This window comes from Apostichopus japonicus, chromosome 14 (genome assembly GCF_037975245.1).
Source record: "Apostichopus japonicus isolate 1M-3 chromosome 14, ASM3797524v1, whole genome shotgun sequence".
NCBI lineage: Eukaryota > Metazoa > Echinodermata > Holothuroidea > Aspidochirotida > Stichopodidae > Apostichopus > Apostichopus japonicus.
In genome coordinates, this window is record NC_092574.1 from 4,646,435 (window position 1) to 4,665,269 (window position 18,835).

General features: G+C 38.7%; 1 protein-coding gene across 1 annotated transcript in view; it reads left to right on the forward strand.

Annotated features, from left to right (window-relative positions):
• LOC139979818 (uncharacterized) overlaps positions 1-18,835 on the forward strand; it is a 35,057-nt gene that overhangs the window by 6,660 nt on the left and 9,562 nt on the right. Inside the window, exons 4-12 of the mRNA XM_071990944.1 lie at positions 2,027-2,151; positions 6,023-6,111; positions 6,225-6,301; positions 7,675-11,519; positions 12,893-13,027; positions 13,843-14,069; positions 15,645-15,769; positions 17,004-17,223; positions 18,183-18,344. Coding sequence (XP_071847045.1) covers positions 2,027-2,151; positions 6,023-6,111; positions 6,225-6,301; positions 7,675-11,519; positions 12,893-13,027; positions 13,843-14,069; positions 15,645-15,769; positions 17,004-17,223; positions 18,183-18,344 — 5,005 coding nt within the window. The remainder of the gene's footprint in view (positions 1-2,026; positions 2,152-6,022; positions 6,112-6,224; positions 6,302-7,674; positions 11,520-12,892; positions 13,028-13,842; positions 14,070-15,644; positions 15,770-17,003; positions 17,224-18,182; positions 18,345-18,835) is intronic.

Sequence of the window (18,835 nt, forward strand, 5' to 3'; positions counted from 1 at the left end):
GTGTTTACATTAGAACACAGCCATTAAATTTTCATCGGTAATGTATTGACCCTCAATTGTAGTATGCCAAAAAAAATGGCAGAAGTTTTCAAAGGTAGTTTCCCTTGAGGCTCTGTCATTGAGGATTTACAAATTAATAGACAATATACAGTAGTGTCTCAGTGTGTATGATTACTATTGAAGGGTATGCTTGTTGAAATGAATAGACAATTTAGTATCTCAGTGTGGATGATTACTATTGGAGGGCATGCTTGTTGAAATTTAAAGACAATTTAGTGTCTCAGCATGGGTGATACTATTGAGGTACTATTGCGTGGGGGGGGGGGGGTTGTGCTGATCTCAGTGTGGATGATTATTAATGGAGGGCATGCTTGTTGAAATTTGATCATGTGTTACCATTATTTGAATTTCTAGAATATTTAAGGGCAATACTAATGATAATTTAATTAAATTTTAAATACCTCTGTGCATGTGCTATGTTAAATTGTTTCATTTAAAATGTGACTAGGAAGCACAAAGAGACATAGTTTTCTGGTTTTTACATGTCAGTTGTAAAACAATGGAACCACCCATCTATGCACACAATTAGCCGGTATTGCAATATAACTTAAGCAGTAAATAACAATAAATGTTGTCAGGCCTGATCCTTGCCTGCAAATTAGGCTTATCAATTACTATATAAACTTCTGGTATGTCTGTGCCAAGTGTGTTGATACTTTTTAATTCTTTGCCTAAAGCATACAGAATCTTTGCGATGCCTGTTATGTGTGTGGGTCCATATATGTAGGTGTGTGTGTGAGGTGCGTTGGCTTGAAAGCTCTTCTAACTTAAAAAGTACATGTGGTTTAACTGTATACTTGGTACGTGGATCGACCTTAGCGAGTACAAGAATCCTATTGCTCTCTGTGGCAGTCAAAAATCATTTGAGGTCAAGAGAGGTCAACCTCTGAAAATTCTTCATGAATAGCAGTTCAACTCCATGTTGGTCTATGGCGGTAAAAGGTCCTCAGGTCAGAACATGACCACATTGCGTGCAGTCTAATATTAAGATTGTTTCATTTAAAACTTGGAAAGGAATCACTCAGTCTGTTGGCTATCTGGTTTGTTGAAATTCTCCACACTCCACTCGTGCCAAAATTGCTGCAAGCATAGCTACATTCCTAACAGTGAGAGACGTTTTAAAGCTGCAACGGCAATGAAACTACTCAAAGTGATATGTTAATTCTGTCCTACATTTAGTAAACAGACCAATTTATGGTCATCAATATGTCAAGGGTTCTTGAAGATGGAAAGGAATTAGTAGTACCTACTATCCTTAGTAGTGTCTACTAGATAGCGTCTACTATCCATAGTCATAAACTGGTGTGGTATGCAATAGCTTGTGATGATAAGAGACCAAAGGTTCTTTTAAAGGTCAAAGGTAATAATGATCTTCCTTGATGTTTCTGTCTGGTTTATTTCAATTCTTCAACTCTGTGATGTCACGGATGCTGTAAACCAGATTCCACCAAAAGTAGATGGGTCAAAACTGTTTAAGGAATAATTTCCCTGACTTTGCACAAATATGTGAAATAATTTGTGTAAGTGCCTCAGAATGCAATCTTCATACAGTATATCCTTCCACTGTATAAATTTAAGCCATTTTGGTTGCAGCTGTGTGGTTAAAAAGAAGGGGTGATAATTTTTACTGTCAAACAGGGGAGCTACATGTACAGAATGTATACCACAGTATGCAAAGTTACTGTATATATCCCCATCTCTCTTTCAAGACATAAATGTTGGTTGGGGTGATTATTGTTTATGAGAATATTCCTCCATTAGATTAATAATCAAAAATGTATCATTATTTAGGTACATGCCAAAATGTGTAAGGGGCACATGCATTTGCTTTCTTTCTCCTGCATATTTTTCCTAAATGACCGTGGCCGTGAGTTAGCAAATATTTAGCATTTTATTGTATGTAGGTGTGGTGTCAAGCTAAGAATGTACTTAAATAGCTCTAAGGATGATGTGAATGTCATTTCAGAGAACTCCTTTCTTCAGGGAGCGGTGTGATCATCAGCACTGATGACTTTTTCATGAAACGAGATGGTAGTTACGAGTTCAATCCTTACAAGCTGGAAGAAGCTCACCGAAGTACTCAGAGGAAAGGTAAAACTTGTAAATATATGGCTTCCGTGATGGCACATGTGTAAGGGTCTTCATGCATGTGTGTATATATTGTGTCTTGACTTGCAACCAGGATAACTCACCCTGTATGAAATTCATACTTGGTGGTGAGTATTCAGCTGATTGTGTCATCGGTGAAGGTCAAGGGTCAATTCAATCAAGGTCCAGCTTCCATGAAACTCATTCTTGATGTGTGTGCCCCATGGTGATTCCCAATTGCTTTTTTATATTATTCAAGGTCAAAATGTTATATTAGGTCACTAGTAGCCAAACTATTAAAATCAAGTAAGCAAGCTTACAGTACTCAACAAGGAATGCACGGCTTAGATGAACCGTTGGTTTGTGGATCCAACTTAGTTAACAAAAGAACCCTGTTGCTTTTGTAGAGGTCAAAGGTCATTTGAGGCTATCACTGCAAGAAACCCAAGTACAGATAAAACTGAGGTAACACACTGCATAATAATAATAATAATAATAAATGAGACTTATATAGCGCCAAATCAGTAAACAAAAGTTACTGCTCAAAGCGCTTTACAGAGAAAGTAAATTAATTTACAAAAGAACAAGTGAAAAAATGGGTCTTAAGTAGACTTTTGAAAGTAGAAAGTTTATAGCATGTTCGAATGTGATCTGGTAACTTGTTCCAGAGATAAGACCCAGAGTATTGGAAGCTTCTGTAAACCATAGTTCTTCAATCGTGGTTTTGGAACAGTTAAAAACAGTTTGTTGGAGGAACGAAGTGTGCGAGTTGGAGTATATATGGCAAGAGAAGTTGTGACAGGTACACAGGCCGTTCAAGATGATGAGCACAGAAGGTGAGAAGAAGTATTTTATACTGGATTCTGTAGCTGATAGGTAGCCAATGAAGTTCCTTCAGAAGTGGGGTGGTGCGACACTTTCTTCCTTTCCTTTTCACGATACGGGCAGCGGTGTTTTGGATCTTTTGGAGTTTCTTGATGGTCGAATCAGGAAGGCCAAATAAAAGTGAATTAAGAAAATCAAGCTTTGATGTCACAAACGCATGGACCAGTATCTCACAAGTCTTATTATCGAGGTAATTCCTCATCAAACTGATTTTCCTAAGTTGCCAATTTGCAGAACGACAGAGATTAGTAACGTGCTTTTCAAGTGACATGGTCTGGTCAAAATATGCACCAAGGTTTCTAACAGTTGAGGAGATATTAATAGAGTCTTTACCAACAGTAAGTGGAGGAAAATTAGGTGTAACTTCAGAGAAACGTGATCGCAAAACAATAAACTCTGTTTTATCACAGTTTAGTTTCAACTGATTAGTTGTAAGCCAAGTGTTTACAGCACTTATACAGGTTTCCATTTTATGAAAAGCATTTGGCACATCATCCTTATCGAAAGCAAGAAGTAATTGAGTATCATCCGCATAATGATGGAAATGAACACCATGGTGCCGAATAATATCACTCAACTCCGCAAGATATAAAGAAAAAAGAACAGGTCCAAGTACAGAGCCCTGTGGAACACCAGTAACTAATGGACGAGGAGACGAGAGAACTTCTTCAATTTTCACCTGTTGATAACGCTCAGTAATATAAGAATTGAACCAGGATAGAACAGTACCACCTAATCGATACTTTGACTGCAGTCTTTCCAACAAAATGGAATGATTAACTGTATCAAAAGCTGATGATAAGTCTAAAAGAACTAAAAGGACAAAGCAGTCTTCATCAAGCTTGGATGTAATAAAATTATGAACTGCATTGAGGGCAGTTTCCGTACTGTGACCAGACTTATAAGCTGACTGGTATGGTTCGAGAAGATTCTCCTGGGTAAGATAATCCATTAAGCGAGATAAAACTGTCTTTTCCAAAACCTTTGAAACGAAACTCAAGTTCGAAATAGGGCGATAATTTTTTAAACAGTTTCTATCCAAGCTGGTCTTTTTAAGTACAGGAGTCACATGAGCAACCTTAAAGGAATCAGGTACGGTTCCTGTTGACATAGAAGTATTGACAATATTCGTGATGAGAAGAATGAGTTCTGCTGAACAACCTTTAGCTAACCATGTTGGCAGCGGATCAAGCATACACGATTTTGATGGAGAGTTTTTGATAATTTTAAGTATTTCATCTTCAGTAGCTTCAGAGAAACTGTCGAACGAAGATGCAGGCAATGGCTCAGTCAAACAATTTGCAGAAAGATGAAGGCCTTGACGATTTAACATAGTACAAAGTTCCGAGATCTTCTTGGAAAAATAAAGGGAGAATCTCTCAGATAACTCTGTATGGCAGGAATAGTTCGGCAGAATGGCACACTTCTGTTTATTTGAAAGAAAATCAACAGTCTTGAAAAGATCTTTAGGAGATGATGTATCCGCAATAATAGTGGCGTAATAATTTCTCCTTGCAATATAAATTTTGTTCCGCACAACTTTACAATGTTCCTTAAAAAGTTCTCTATGAACAGATAAACCTGTTTTGCGCCACTGACGCTCGTGCTGTCTCCTAACTTTCTTAGCTTGGACAATATCATGACTAAACCAAGGTTCAATTTTCTTGTCAGGTTTGACGACCTTCCTAATAACAGGGGCATGTTTATCAAAAATAAAACTCAATGAATCATAAGTAGAAACAAGTTCAGGGAGTGAACCCTTTTGATCAACCCTGCAAATTGGGCTATCATTGATATCAGATCTAAACTGAACCAAGTCAATATCTTGTGTCCTACGATAACATATGACTGGTTTATTCACAACAGTGGTCTTTGCACAGTTAATGCTACCGGTAATAATCATATGATCCAAGTAATAATCATATGATAAAGCCCAAGTAACTATAATAGATAAAAACCTAGGTAAAATACTGCAAGAAGCCCATATTGTTGACTATATATTAGCAGAGATTTACTCAAACTGTACTAGTGTTTTCAGTTGCAAGTGTTTCATATTTAAAAAGCTTTTGTATCTGTTGCAGCCAAATGTAAAAAAAAAGTTGTCTCAAATGGTGGAAGAATTGGCTCAAGGGGTCAATAGGTTATCTCAATTTGTCTTGGATAGGAAACTTGTTACTGATTTATACCAGATGACTGTTAATTTTTCAAAATATTTCTCTGCATCATGTTAATAATCTCTTGTAGGCTCTCAGTTTACTGTAAAAAGTCTTAAGGGATTTGCATTAGGAATTTGAATAACCATTCTTTACTGTAATATCCTTACCATTGAACAAACTGGTTGATCACACTTGGTCAAAATGATAACTTATTCCTGATAACTTCCTTTATATATTTAGTCAATAGATAATCCTCTTCATTTTGGTGTGCACCAGTTAATAGTAATAATAATAATAATACGACTTATAATGCGCACACACCACTCAAAGAATGTTCATGGCGCAATTGACAATTAGAAATGATACAAATAATACAGAATAATACAAAATAATGACAGAAGAAAAACTTAATGGTACAAGATCACATAAAAGCTTTTGTCATTAAGTGGGATTTGATGCTCTTCTTAAAGTTAGAGAGAGTAGATGCTTGTCTGATTTTAAAGGGAAGTTGGTTCCATAAGCGAGGGGCAGAAACAATAAATGACCTACCCCTCCCCCCCCCCCCTCAAGAATGTTTGGACTTAATTTCAGATAATAAAAATTGAGAGCTGGATCTTAGATTACGAGAGGGGACATAAATATGTAGTAAGTCAGAAATATATAATTGGACCATGTCCTTTAAGTGATTTATAAACAATAAGGAGAATTTTATACATAATACGATATTTTACAGGTAGCCAGTGCAGGTTTTTTAAGACAGGGTGGATATGACAATGCTTATGAGAATGAGTTACAAATATAAAGTTCATGTATATCTTTTGTATCTGTTGCAGCCAAACGTGCAATGGAAAAGGGTATCACTCCTGTCATCATTGATAACACAAATACTCAGCTTTGGGAGATGCAACCATATGCAGCAATGGTGAGTACTTATGTCATTTATGTAACTTGCCCGTTAAAAGACTAAGGTGGTCGTTTCAAGGAGATACATGTGTTGTGACATTACAACATGACTGTTTCTTGTCATTTTTACAGGCACTTACCATGAATTACCATGTGGAAGTAAGAGAACCAAGGACCCCTTGGCGTGAGAAAGTGGGTGAACTTGCAAGGTAAGGTTGTTAATCCTTAGGATTTAAAAGCATATTAGTGTGGCAGTGTGACAAAAGAAAACCTAAAATAATGCCAGTAAATAATGCAAGTTGATCAACGGAGAACCCGTGGGTTGTGGTATCTCGTCTTAAATTGTAGATATTTCTTGCCTTTCCTTAAAGGACTTGTGAACTCTAGATTGTTCCAAGATATAAATTGGTATGTGATGCTTGTTGAAGCACATACTGGCTTTAAGAAGGAAGTTCAGGGGAACATTTATTTTATGAACAAGGTAACTTAAGAAGTCTAGTTTGGTTGAAGAACATACTTTATGTATGGCTTTAAGAAGGAAGTTCAGGGGAACATTTATTTTATGAATTATAAGCTAACTCAAGAAGTCTAGGTTTGGTGAAGCACATATTCAGTGTATGGCTTTAAGAAGGAAGTTCAAGGGGAACATTTATTTTATAAACAAACTTTTATTTTATATACAAGCTTTTATTTTGGAATAATGCAAGAAGCACTTATTCTGAGCAAACTGGTGAAATTTGTATTCAATTCCTTTGTACTGTTTTTGGTTATGATGCTGAAGGCTCAGTATCAATTGCAATTGTGCTAGTGTGTGCTGGTGTAACATCCCCTGCCGTAAAGTTTCTCATGCCAAAACTTTGAGTGTTAATAATAAACAAATAAATTTTTCCTTCCCCTTTGGAAGAGTAGACAATTTGTCTCCATAGTAGTAGTAATAGTAATAGTAGTAATGCAGAATTGGTGAACTCTGATTGGTTAAAATTTCATACTACTTAGAATGATCCAACTATAGGGGGAACTAAACAAAATGGTATAGTACAATACAATCCAATCCTTTATGTAGAACGTAATATTAGGATCTTGCCTATGCCGATTATATAACCAATTATTGGTCAAACACTACTACTGGCACAATTTATTTGAACAATCATGTGACCAGCCTGTGCCAATATTACACTGAAACTCCTAGCCTGCCAGTGGCTTACAGATTTCTTGTGGTTAGGCTACCTGCCTTTTGATTTTCCAACTGTAGACAACTTGGTGCTCTATGCAAATGTTAGAAAAATGCACTATTGAATACAAAATTTTCACAATGCATGTTCATTATAATTACATTCCACACAATGTAATACCATTGTGAAATCATACAAATTTCGCTGTTCTGTCACCAAGCTCTTCTTATCGGTTTATTGTTATTGCGGTTTTCTAGGCTCCTATTACTATAACCATAGCTTATTGCAGTGAGAGAAGCTAACAAAACGCAAGTTGAGGTTTCGATGGTTGTTTGTTTTAAGATTGCTCATTTGGTACCTGCTGTACAAACAGTTCACAATTAACTTAATTTTCCTTTCCTCGTCTTTAGGAGAAACACACATGGTGTTCCATATGACAAGATAAGTAGAATGCTTCAACGATTTGAAAGACTGGACTCCGTAGCAACATTACTACAATCCACACACAGTGCAGGAAAGAAAAGAACCGAGCCTCATCATGAGCATGAGCTTGGAGAAGGAAATGCCAATTACAAAAGCCCTCAGAGGATGACCTCTAAAACAAAAGAAACACCTGTTTCTGTGAGGAGGGTAACAAAAGACCAAGCCGTAGGAAAAGCATCTGATAAGCAGCACATTGGCCACACAACTCACACTGGGAGTGACAAGGCACTCCCCCAGACTAGAATAGTGAAAGAAACTGTGTTTGCTGAAAAAGATGATTCTCAGTGTACCAATGTTCCACTTGAAGACACACAAAGAAGTGGTAGCAATGGTATGGATAATTGCCTTAGTAAGCAACAGGATGTGGTCACAAGTATTCCCCTTGCCTCCTGTCTCAATGATAATATCGCAAGCTTTCAAAACAAAGTTTCAGCGATGAAGAATATTGATGAAATTTGGAAAAGCTCTGGCAGCGATGACATTTTACCTGTAGGAAGGCAACAAGAGTTAGACAACGCAGACAAAAATGAGAATGAAGGGAATGAAAAGTTTCCTGGACAAAGTCATGCTGCTGAAAATAATCATACAAATATGAACCATGCCAAGGATAAGGTGAACAACACTAAGCAGAAAAATGTTAAAGATACAAGGAGGAGGAAAGGTACCCCAGCAGCTGTCAACCCAGAGACAGAACGTGAAGATTCAGAGGGTAATCGTGTTAATCGTTTAACATCATCATCATCATCCCTCCATTCCACAAACACTACCCCTGGCAACAACAGTAAGCACCTGCAACAAGGAAGCACTGGAAATACAGGCAAGGATGACAGCAGACTTTTACCCAAAAAAGAGGACCACTTGCCAGGAGGGCCAGAATTTGCCAAATATTTGACAGCTTCAGAACAAGACAATGAATCAGTCCAGGTTCATGATTCTTCGGAAGGGGAGAAGAGGGACAGTTTGTCAATGGAAAAGGAAAGGATTCTTGGTTCTGTGAGCTCATCAGATGTGTCAGTAATGTCAAAGATTAGCAAGAGCCCCTCGTATGGCTCAACTCTTGCCGATGTTTCATCCAATCGTCCTTCAGGTATTCAGAAAGGGAAAGTTAGGATGGGAGACAGTACCATGGAGGGAAGGTTGGGTACATCTGGGCCATCAGCAGCTTACAGAGCACGAGATGGCACTGTGGATGACGGTAACACTTCCAGTGGAAATACTGAGTGTTTTCAGAGCCTTGCATACCTTCCTGCCAAGTTTAGTAGTGAAACTGACGCTCATGGAGTTGCAGGCATAAACGTGGACCACAGAAGTACTACTACTACTGTTTTAGGGAACAATCAACTGCAGACTCTTGGTTCAGAATGGGAAGGAGCAGGAGCAAGACCAAAGGTCAAAAGGACCATCTCCGAACCCGTCGTTCCTGTTGCATCAGAAGATCCTGGAATCTTGGTAAATTCACCCATAAGGGCATCTGATACGCAATTCCGCTCTCTTGAAACAGTGCCTAGAACGAAGCAAAGAATAAGAAGGGCAGCAACACCTACTGCCCGAAGATGTCTTGCTCCAACTTTCTCTGCTCGTGAATTACCAACTTTACCTGAGTCATTGTCATCCAAAGGGGAAGTTGCTGGTGATGACAAGGATAAAGATACCTGTATATCTCCACTTCTCAGTGGTCCATCAGTAACAGGTGTCAGTGCTCATATGGAAAGTGTTAATAAAGGGTCTGAATGTAAAACCAATGTGGCACACCCTTCTCATGAATCACGAGAGAGTACTAGTGCTCAAGCAGAGGAACCTGTCCGAAAAAGGCCTGGACATGAACAAGACGATGTAACTCAACCAAGTCAATTTGATCAAGATTATAAGAACAAGGCTCAGCCGATTAAGAGAACTGTAGCTCGTGCCTCTAAAGAAACTTCACCACCTTTGATCAATGAGGAAACACGGCAGAAGGCTATGAACCTAAATTGGTCTTCCGGTGCTATCAAGAAAGAAGTTCTGTCACCGCAAGAGGCGGTTATGACTCACAAAAGTCTCAAAAGTATCCCAGAGATGACACACCAGAGTAGTCAGACAGATCCATCTCACTTTAGAATTCTTGAGAGAGTCACTTCAGCTCATGGCACTGAATCTCCTGTGCCTGGACACTTCTGGATAAAGACCACCAGTTCAAGACTCTGGGTCGGAGATGATGCTAGTGTGTGTGAGGCTGAGGGTAAGGAAACTATACCTCATAGGAGGAAGATTGATAAGAGCAGCATGACAGAGGAGGTTCAAATTGACTTCGAAATGTTGCATACCTTCTTTCCTCATCTTGAGAAGCAGCAAATCAAGAGTGTTCTTCAAGATTGTAACGGTGATGTGCAGTTGGCAAGTGAGGTTCTTGTTGAATTGAGTAACGAGACAGACGATGGGTTAGGCGAAGACAAGATCAAAAATGGTAGAAGCAGGGGGAAGACTCGCTCTACTCCAGGTAACGAACTGCCAACTCAATTCCCTAAAGAAGAAAAATCATCTCAGACCAGCAGGGCAGACTTGCTTGTGTTAAAAGTTATCAATGATGGTGCAAAGATTGATGAGGAAGATCCCAATGTGGATGTGTTGGTGTCTAAAAGATGGATCTCTTCCCCCATGAGAGCAGCATTAAATGGCGACGATGGTAGATTCATTGAGGCAGAAACAATGACCAGTTCAGGGGATGAACCAATGCTTGAGTTTGATCAACACTTGGCACAACTTCTCCAAAATTACCCAGACATTCCTTATGCAGAAGTGTGTGAATTGCTTGAAAGAAATGGAGGTGACTTTAATAGAACAGACCGGGAACTGAAGAAAATGAATGCCGAGGTCAAGAAAAGATCAGCTCATGCCCACGTAAATGAGGATATAACACCAAATAGAAGAAAGCATTTGAAATCAAGTTCACCTACTCCCAGTGTCAGGTCCAAACAGGAGGCAGCGAGAGATGGCACTGGACTTAGCGAACCTGCATCAAAAGCTAACCGTTTGAAAAATGTGGTCGGCACAGGAGTTGATCAAAGAAATGAGCAAGGCAAGAAACCCAGTGTGGTAAAGAAGAAAACAACTTCCAACAGGTTGAGTGAGGAAGAATCAGCTTCCTTCTCAGATCAGGATGGCTCACATCATCAGAGAGGTAGACGCTCGCAGTCCACGGAGGGAGGAACGCATCACCGAAGATCAAGATCACTTCCTCGGAAGAAAAGTCCATCTCCTCGACGAGATGAAAAGATGGCCAAAGACGAAAAACTAAAACAGAAGCCGGCAGCAAAGACGACACATCAACCAAAGTCCGACAACCGACAGAAAGTCCAGAATGCGGTCAGCGGTGACAACAAGCATCCAAGAAAAGAGAGTCAATCGAAAGATGGCACGAACCCATCTAAGCAGCCTGGACGAGGAGTGCTCTCCAAGCACCTCGGTGCTAGAGAAGAAGGAATGCGTCTCCCTAATAGATACAACCTCCATGATTTAAAGAGAAAGCAAAAAGTGGAAGAGAGTAGCCAGGTCGATGTTGGAGACCTTCCAGATCCTGAGGTGAATGGTCAAGAGAGAAATGAGACAGAGGAAAAAAATAGAGGAGAAGCTGCAAGTTTGGTTACATCCAGAGCTACTCCATCTGATTTACTAGATGAAGAGGGAAAAGGAGTTCCGGCAAGATTCCATGAAGGCATCACATTTCAATTGGACATGGCAGTTGCACTGCAGCTTCAAGAAATCTTTGGTTCTGTTGGATACAACATTGATTCAGGTGAGTTTTTAGTTTTTTTTTCTTTTTGGTTTCAATGATAATCGTAACCTATGCATTCATTCATGATGGTGCATGTATGGGTGTGTATGTGTGTGAGTGCGTTTGTGACGCCCAGCATGTAAACACAATATCTCAAGAGGAGAAGGTCAGACCAATTTCATATTTCGTTTGTAGAAGAACTACACTGAGTACAAGAAGCCTATTGTTTTTGATGGAGGTCAAAGTTCATTTGGGGTCACAGGGGTCAAATTGTGAAAACCTTGAAAACTCGCTATCTCAAGAAGGGAAGGTCAGACCAATTTCATACTTGATGTATAAAAGTACAACATTAAGTACGAGAAGCCTATTGTCTTTGGTGGAGGGCAAAGGTCATTTGGGGTCACCAGGGGTCAAACTGAAAACCTTGTAAACACGATATCTCAAGTCGGGAATGTCATACCAACTTCATAATTAGTTTATAGAAGTACCACATTGAGAACAACAAGCCTATTGCTTATGGTGGAAGTTAAAGGTCATTTGGGGTCATCAGGGGTTAAAATGGGGAAACCGCGTAAACGTGATATCTCAAGAAGGGAAGCATGGGCAGACTTCATATCTGGTGTGTAGAAGTACCACATTGAGTAAAACAAGTCTATTGTTTTTGGTGGAGGTCAAAGGTTATTTGGGGTCACCTGGGGTGAAATTGTGAAAATCTTGTAAATGTGATATCTCAAGAAGGGAATCATGGGCAGACCTTATTTCAAGTGTGTAGGAGTACCACATTTGTGTAAAAGAAGCCTACTGTTTTTGGTAGAGGGCATAGGTCATTTGGGGTCACCAGGGTCAAATTGGGGAAACCTTGTAATCACGATATCTCAGTACTGGTAGCCAAGTTCAGTGTGTAGACGTACCACATAATATTGTTTTTGGTGGAGGTCAAAGGTCACTTTGGGTCATCAGCGGTCAAATCTTGAAACCCTTGTGAACATGTACACCCTCATTATATATTACGTCAGATTCATGAAGAAAACTGCTCATGTTACATCATCGAAACCACAATGCATTTTTGCCTGCTGGTTTTTCATTAATATCTAGATTTCTGCACAACTTATGGTGTTAGATCTTTGATGCTGTCATGAGACATCCTTATCTCCAAAAACATCTTTGGTTTTGTGGTACATTCTCAGCTTCCACATTTTATCAGTGTCTTCGCTTTATTGTCGGTCGCATAGGTCTTGGAAAGTGCAATGAATGCAACCCCCTCCCCCCCCCCTTCGGTGGACTAAGTTGATTGTCAAATGCAGTCTTTTCTCTCTACAATTTTAAATTAGTTCCATCTATGTTTGAATCTCTGTTTACTCTTCCATCTAACTCATATTTGCTCTGTTTCTAAGATGTGCTCTCGGAGGATGATCTGACCATTTCGGTCGACCTGCCGTTGGCTAAAGCCATACATTTTGCTTGGCGTCAGAACTTCCAGCAAAAGTTTGAACGAGAAGAAAAACAGCTGCTGGGGATGATGAAGCAAGGTTAGTGGTTGATGAGGTTTTAATTACCATTGTTTTCATACCAGCTTTGTTGACAAATATCATTAAAGGGCTATCCCAGTAGTAGAAATTGTCATTGTTTCAAAACCTTGCTGTATATGAGAACATCACAAGCAGAGGGCATGCTGTATGCATAATATGGGTTTCAAAGGTTTGAAGAGAGTTTATTAGATAGAATTTTGTTCAGCACCAGCAAACTTCAGTGAGATTATGATTGCACTTGAGTGGAAAAATGTCTTTGTCTTACTTTATAAGGAACAGAGTGTCTACAGGAGAAGATAATAGTCTTACAAAAAAATCAACCACCATTTTTATTCAACTTGCATTCATAGTAGAGGGCCTTGTGGTCAAGTGGTTAAGGCAGTGGACTGGTGATCTAAGGATTACAGGTTTGAGCCCTGGCCAGATCATTGCGTTGTGTATTTGGGCAAGGCACTTTATCTCCATTGCCTCTCTTCACCCAGGTGTATAAATGGGGACTTGCGAGGTAACTTGCAAATATATTTGCGTGCGCCGGTTTTTGGCTGCATCCTATGGGAAGTCCCCCGGGGGACATGTGGTTGTGGTGCACTGTGGTGCCACAGGAGAGATTGATTGAATTGCGCACACTTTGGTGTGTAGGTGTGACAAGTTACCAATGACCAAGGCTAAGTTGTCAAAAGTGCTACGATCTCGATGTAGCAGCTCTATATAAGTGTCTAATATGTTTGTATGTATGTATAGTACATATTAGAAGCATTCCAAATTTGCATTACATTTGAAGGAGAAATATCCATTTCGAATAATTTTTCATCCAGATGAAGAGCTTGCTAAGCAACTGCAGCAAGAAGAAGAGCAGATGAGGATGAAGTCTGTTCAGAAGCAACTGGAGAAAGAACATCTCAGGAAAAACCATCAGGCCTCCAGTAGAGCTGACCTTGCATCAACATCTATGTCCTCCTCCAGGTCACCAGGGGTGAGGACAGAAACGTTTAGGGATATCATGGATGACGATATGGCCAAAGAATTAGGCAGGAAAATGCAGGTATTGAAAGGCCACAAAATTACTGACGTTCCATTTTAGTTTTGATGTTAATCTAAAGTGACCAGACAGTCCCCGATTACAGTGTGCTGTCCCCCCCCCCGTTGAACAAGTGTCCCCGAAAATGTCCCCGATTCGTCAAAATGTTCAGGAATTTCGAAAATTTCCCTCATTATTGTAAAATAATTCTAAAAACAAAATTTAGTCAAGTGTGCAGTCGCAGAACGGAACTAACCAGTATTTCAGGTGGGCCAGTGTAAAGTGGAATATGCTAGATCGATCTAGCCTAGCACTCTTTCGTAAAGTAAGTAAATTTCATCTAAGAAAAAGCTACAGTTTTGAAAATAAAATTGATTTAAAAAGTGCTTCTAAGTATCACCATTTTACATCTAAGCACCTTAGGCACTTGAAAATTTTCCAAAGGGGAGGGGACCCCTCCCCCATATCAGTCACTCAATAAATGTCCCTGATTCCAGTCAGGAAAATATGGTCACCTTATGTTAACCATATGTAGGCATGATGGCTTTGTACATGTTTGTGTGTGTTTGTGAGAGATGCCTTCCTTTGTAAACATGAGGTCTCGAGATGGAAAGGTTGAATGGACCTCAAACTTTGAACCGTGGAGGGCAAAGGTCATTGGGTCAACAGAAGCAACAATTTGGAAACCCTGTAAATGGGATAATTCAAGCATGGATTCTTCAATGAATCTCACAAGAAGTCGTAGTAATTAAATAATAACTGCACTTTGTATCATGGAGCTTATGTCGATTTGAACTCAGCAAAAAACAGCTTGAGATGAAATAATATGTGTATTACGTAAACAAATAAGGGATATGTAATCAGGTACCTTACATGATGGAGAATTGACAAGATTTAATATCTCTGTGGGTCACTGTTCATTTAAAATGCATTCTTCTCCCTAGAAGAGATCTTCAAGAATAATTTGCCATCTCTGGATCTCTCTCAAAGTTTTCATAAGACATTTACTAAAAATGTCCTCAAAGTTATCACTTTAAGGATAACTTAATGTGATCAATCTATTCCAATGAAGTCTCTTGGATTTCATTCTTTTTGTTCTCTTTGTATAATTGGATTGATCACTGTATTATAATCACGGCACATAATCATTATATATATATATCCATAATATATACATAATATGTTCATAATATATACATAATATATGCATATATATACATAATTATAATCAGGACACACGGTTCGAGCCACTCTCAGATAAATGTATGTCGTCCAGTTACAGAGTTGTTGACAATTCATAATCATGAATGTATAAGAGACTGACTTCGGTCAGCTTTCGGCTTTGATAAGCCAATGAGGCTTCTTTGCGAGTTCCTACTTGAAGTAGGATCTAAAATACATACAAAATACATACATATAAAACATACAAAATACATACAAAAATACATAACCCCAACCACTGAAGCACCCCCTCAGGGCCCTCACCACGCCACCACCACATACACATTCACAGTCCCAAAAGAATCTGTAGAGCTCTTCACATGATTTCTCTGATTGATGTTCTCTGCTTCGTTGAATATTTTTCGTCAATTCTTTCAGATGGAAGAGGCAATGTCTTCAGGGGTAGCTGACTCCATGGCGGTGACAGTAAAGAGAAAAGAACTCAGTGAAAAATACCCTGGTGTCGAAAGTTCGTGGCTGGAGAATATTTTTATGAGCTTTAAGTAAGTAGTAACACAGGTTTACCTTTGGTTTGGTATGAGTACCAGAAACTGGCAACCAACTTTTTTTACTATGAGATTGGCAAAAGTTTTCTTCCTGAAATTTTTGAGTTTGTGAGGGATTTCTTTTCTTGGCTTCTTTATTGATTAGAATTGACCTTTGAAGTTGTGTGAAACTCTCCCAAATTAATTAAAGAGTAAGCCTGTACATGTGTCATGGCATAACACTGTCCAATGCAGTATTCTTGAGTAATACTGTGGAAGTAGTTTTCAAACATTTGCTGCCTATAGAACATGTATGTACCTTTGACCTCCACCAAAACCAATCAGGTTTTACTGATAAAGTCGCAGGTACACATTAAGCATGAGGTCTAGCAAACTATTGCTCTGTTATATATCATAATTTTCAAGAGTTTCCTACTTTTGACTTCTACTGACCTTAATTGACCCTGATACCTCTCCAAATGTTGTACATGCCCTCTGTCTATGATTACATAGAGTTATAGTTAAAATAAAATTATTTTCATATATATTTTTTTATCTTCAAAGCTTAGTACTTAGCAGTCAGCTTTCTTTATATGGCAAATTACCATTGGGAGGGGGCACCTCTGGTTTAACTAAGGTATGTAGGGTAGGTCGGTCTGATTTGAATGTGAACATAGATCTCTGCACAAATTCCCATCACAAGGTGTAAGAACATGTTTGCTGATCTTGGGATGTGGTCATTAGCTTGTTTACTTCTGTCACCTACACTAGTATTTACATAATGCTGTCACATTGGGAATGATTCTGCAACTTGTGAAGTTGACTGCAACCAATTTGATGATTTGATGGTAGTACATGTGTCTTGATCATGTCTTGCTTGAATAGTGCAGCCCCACAATAGTGTCGCACTCAGTAGCACAGCCCCACATTATTAAATCAAAATGTGAACAAATTGTATGAACAAGCATATTAGTAATAACCAGTAAAGGGAAGTCCTGAATTGACTATGCTACCAGTCACATATGTACAGTATGGTGCATTTCACTCTTCACTTGAAACATGCTTCTCTTTTGAGCGAGGTTTAAAGTACATTATCACAGTGTTAACACACATCCATTTGCAATTGACATAAACATAGGGATGAAATCTTTAATCTTCTATCATCAACGTTTTTCTCTGGAGAGGATTTTGCAGTGACTGTGAGGCATTATGATATCACCCTTAAAAGTTTTCTATCGGCACTCTCCTCTAGTTACAATTTTGAGACTACGGTGATTGCAATTGACAGTATCATCAATGGAACCAATGAACAGCCACAAGAAGCCATGCAATGGAGGAGGGAGGAGTCATCACAATACACAGTGCAAGAGAATGAAGACTTCCAAGTAGTACAGAACAGAAGGAAAACAGAATGTCGCCCTCAACACCCTCAAGATGAATACGATAATGATGATGATGATGATGATGATGATGTAAGTAACGGATGTGTTGATGTTTATTATTTGTAATATGTTAATTGCCTCTATGGTATGCTAGAATTGGTTTATGCTCTCTTCTTCAGTTGTCAGTTTTTGGCTGCATTTTTATCGTGTCCAATGTTTACATGACTGTCAGTCTTGCATAAGACACTACATTTAATACACCTGATCCTGCTTTCATTCAAAATACTAAAGAAAAAGTGAGGAGAAAAAAAATTGATTTGAATGTTTTATCCAGTTGTAGTTTGTTATCTTTATGCCATTGTGTTTATGTGTGTTGATTACTAAAAATGTTAAATCTTGACATCCAGATGGCAATGTCATCTTTATGCAAAATTCAAATAGTTGGCAATTGACATGAATTGTTTTGCATTATATCTCAAAAGGTTTTAGTTATGACTAACGTTTTGTTCCTAATTAATTCGTTGAGGATATAACAGGACTAAATAGTCTGAATTGACTTTTAACTGTATCTCAAAGTGTCAGCTGTCTGATCACATTAGATTTTCAGTGACCAAAATTCAACCACAGTAAAACTTGATATCAAATGACCAGTCATTGATCACTCAGTGGTACTCACTAAGATAGACGTGATTAATCACTGAGTGGTTCTCACTTTTATTGACCGGTCATTGATCACTCAGTGGTACTCACTCTTATTGACCTGTCATTGATCACTCAGTGGTACTCACTTTTATTGGCTGGTCATTTATCACTCAGTGGTACTCACTTATATTGACCAGCACTCTGTGGTGCTCACTTTGATTGACCCGGTCATTGATCACTCAGTGGTACTCACTAAGATTGACTGGTCATTGATCACTCAGTGGTACTCACTTTGATTGACAAGTGAGAACCTCTTATATTTTGCTAAACAAGCAGATCCCCTATATGTTATGAATATTTATTAAATTTAAGTTTAAAGTGTAAATCAATTTTGACTATCTGTGCAGTTGAAGAAACCTGAGAAGTTCCAGTCTATCAATCATCCCGATTACCATGACTACCGGGCCGAGGCTAATCAGCATTACCAACGGCGTCAGGAATGCTTCAAGAAAGCCTCCGAAGCATTCAGGAAAGGTCAAACAGAACAAGCAGCTTTCTATTCACAACAAGTAAGGTTAAAATATGATTAAAAGGTCTGCTGTATAGACCCCAACTGTAGCACGCTATCATGGAAAAGTTTCTTGAGATAACGTAATCGACCTGCCTCGGTCGTAACATGACCTCTTTTTTACCAATAAGTCTGCAACGCCTGCAACATATTTTTTCTTGTATGAGGGACTTTGTGTAAACGCTGTATGATTAATGACACTGTAGACATGAACCTATTTCCACACAATGTTTACACAAAGAGCCTAATGGTGTTAAGAAGCTATGCAGGCTAATCTTAGACCCTGAGGTGGATTTACGACAGTGGCAGGCCAATTACGTAATCACAAAACTTTCCTAGCTATAGCGTACTATCATTGGAGCCAATAAAGCAGATATTTAAGTAGAAAAATCAGTGTCATGACTTTGATAAAAGTAAACACAAAGTGAATTGTAGCATGCCATGGTTACTGCATAAAGAAAAAGAAAACAATTTGAGTTTATTCTGTTTAAT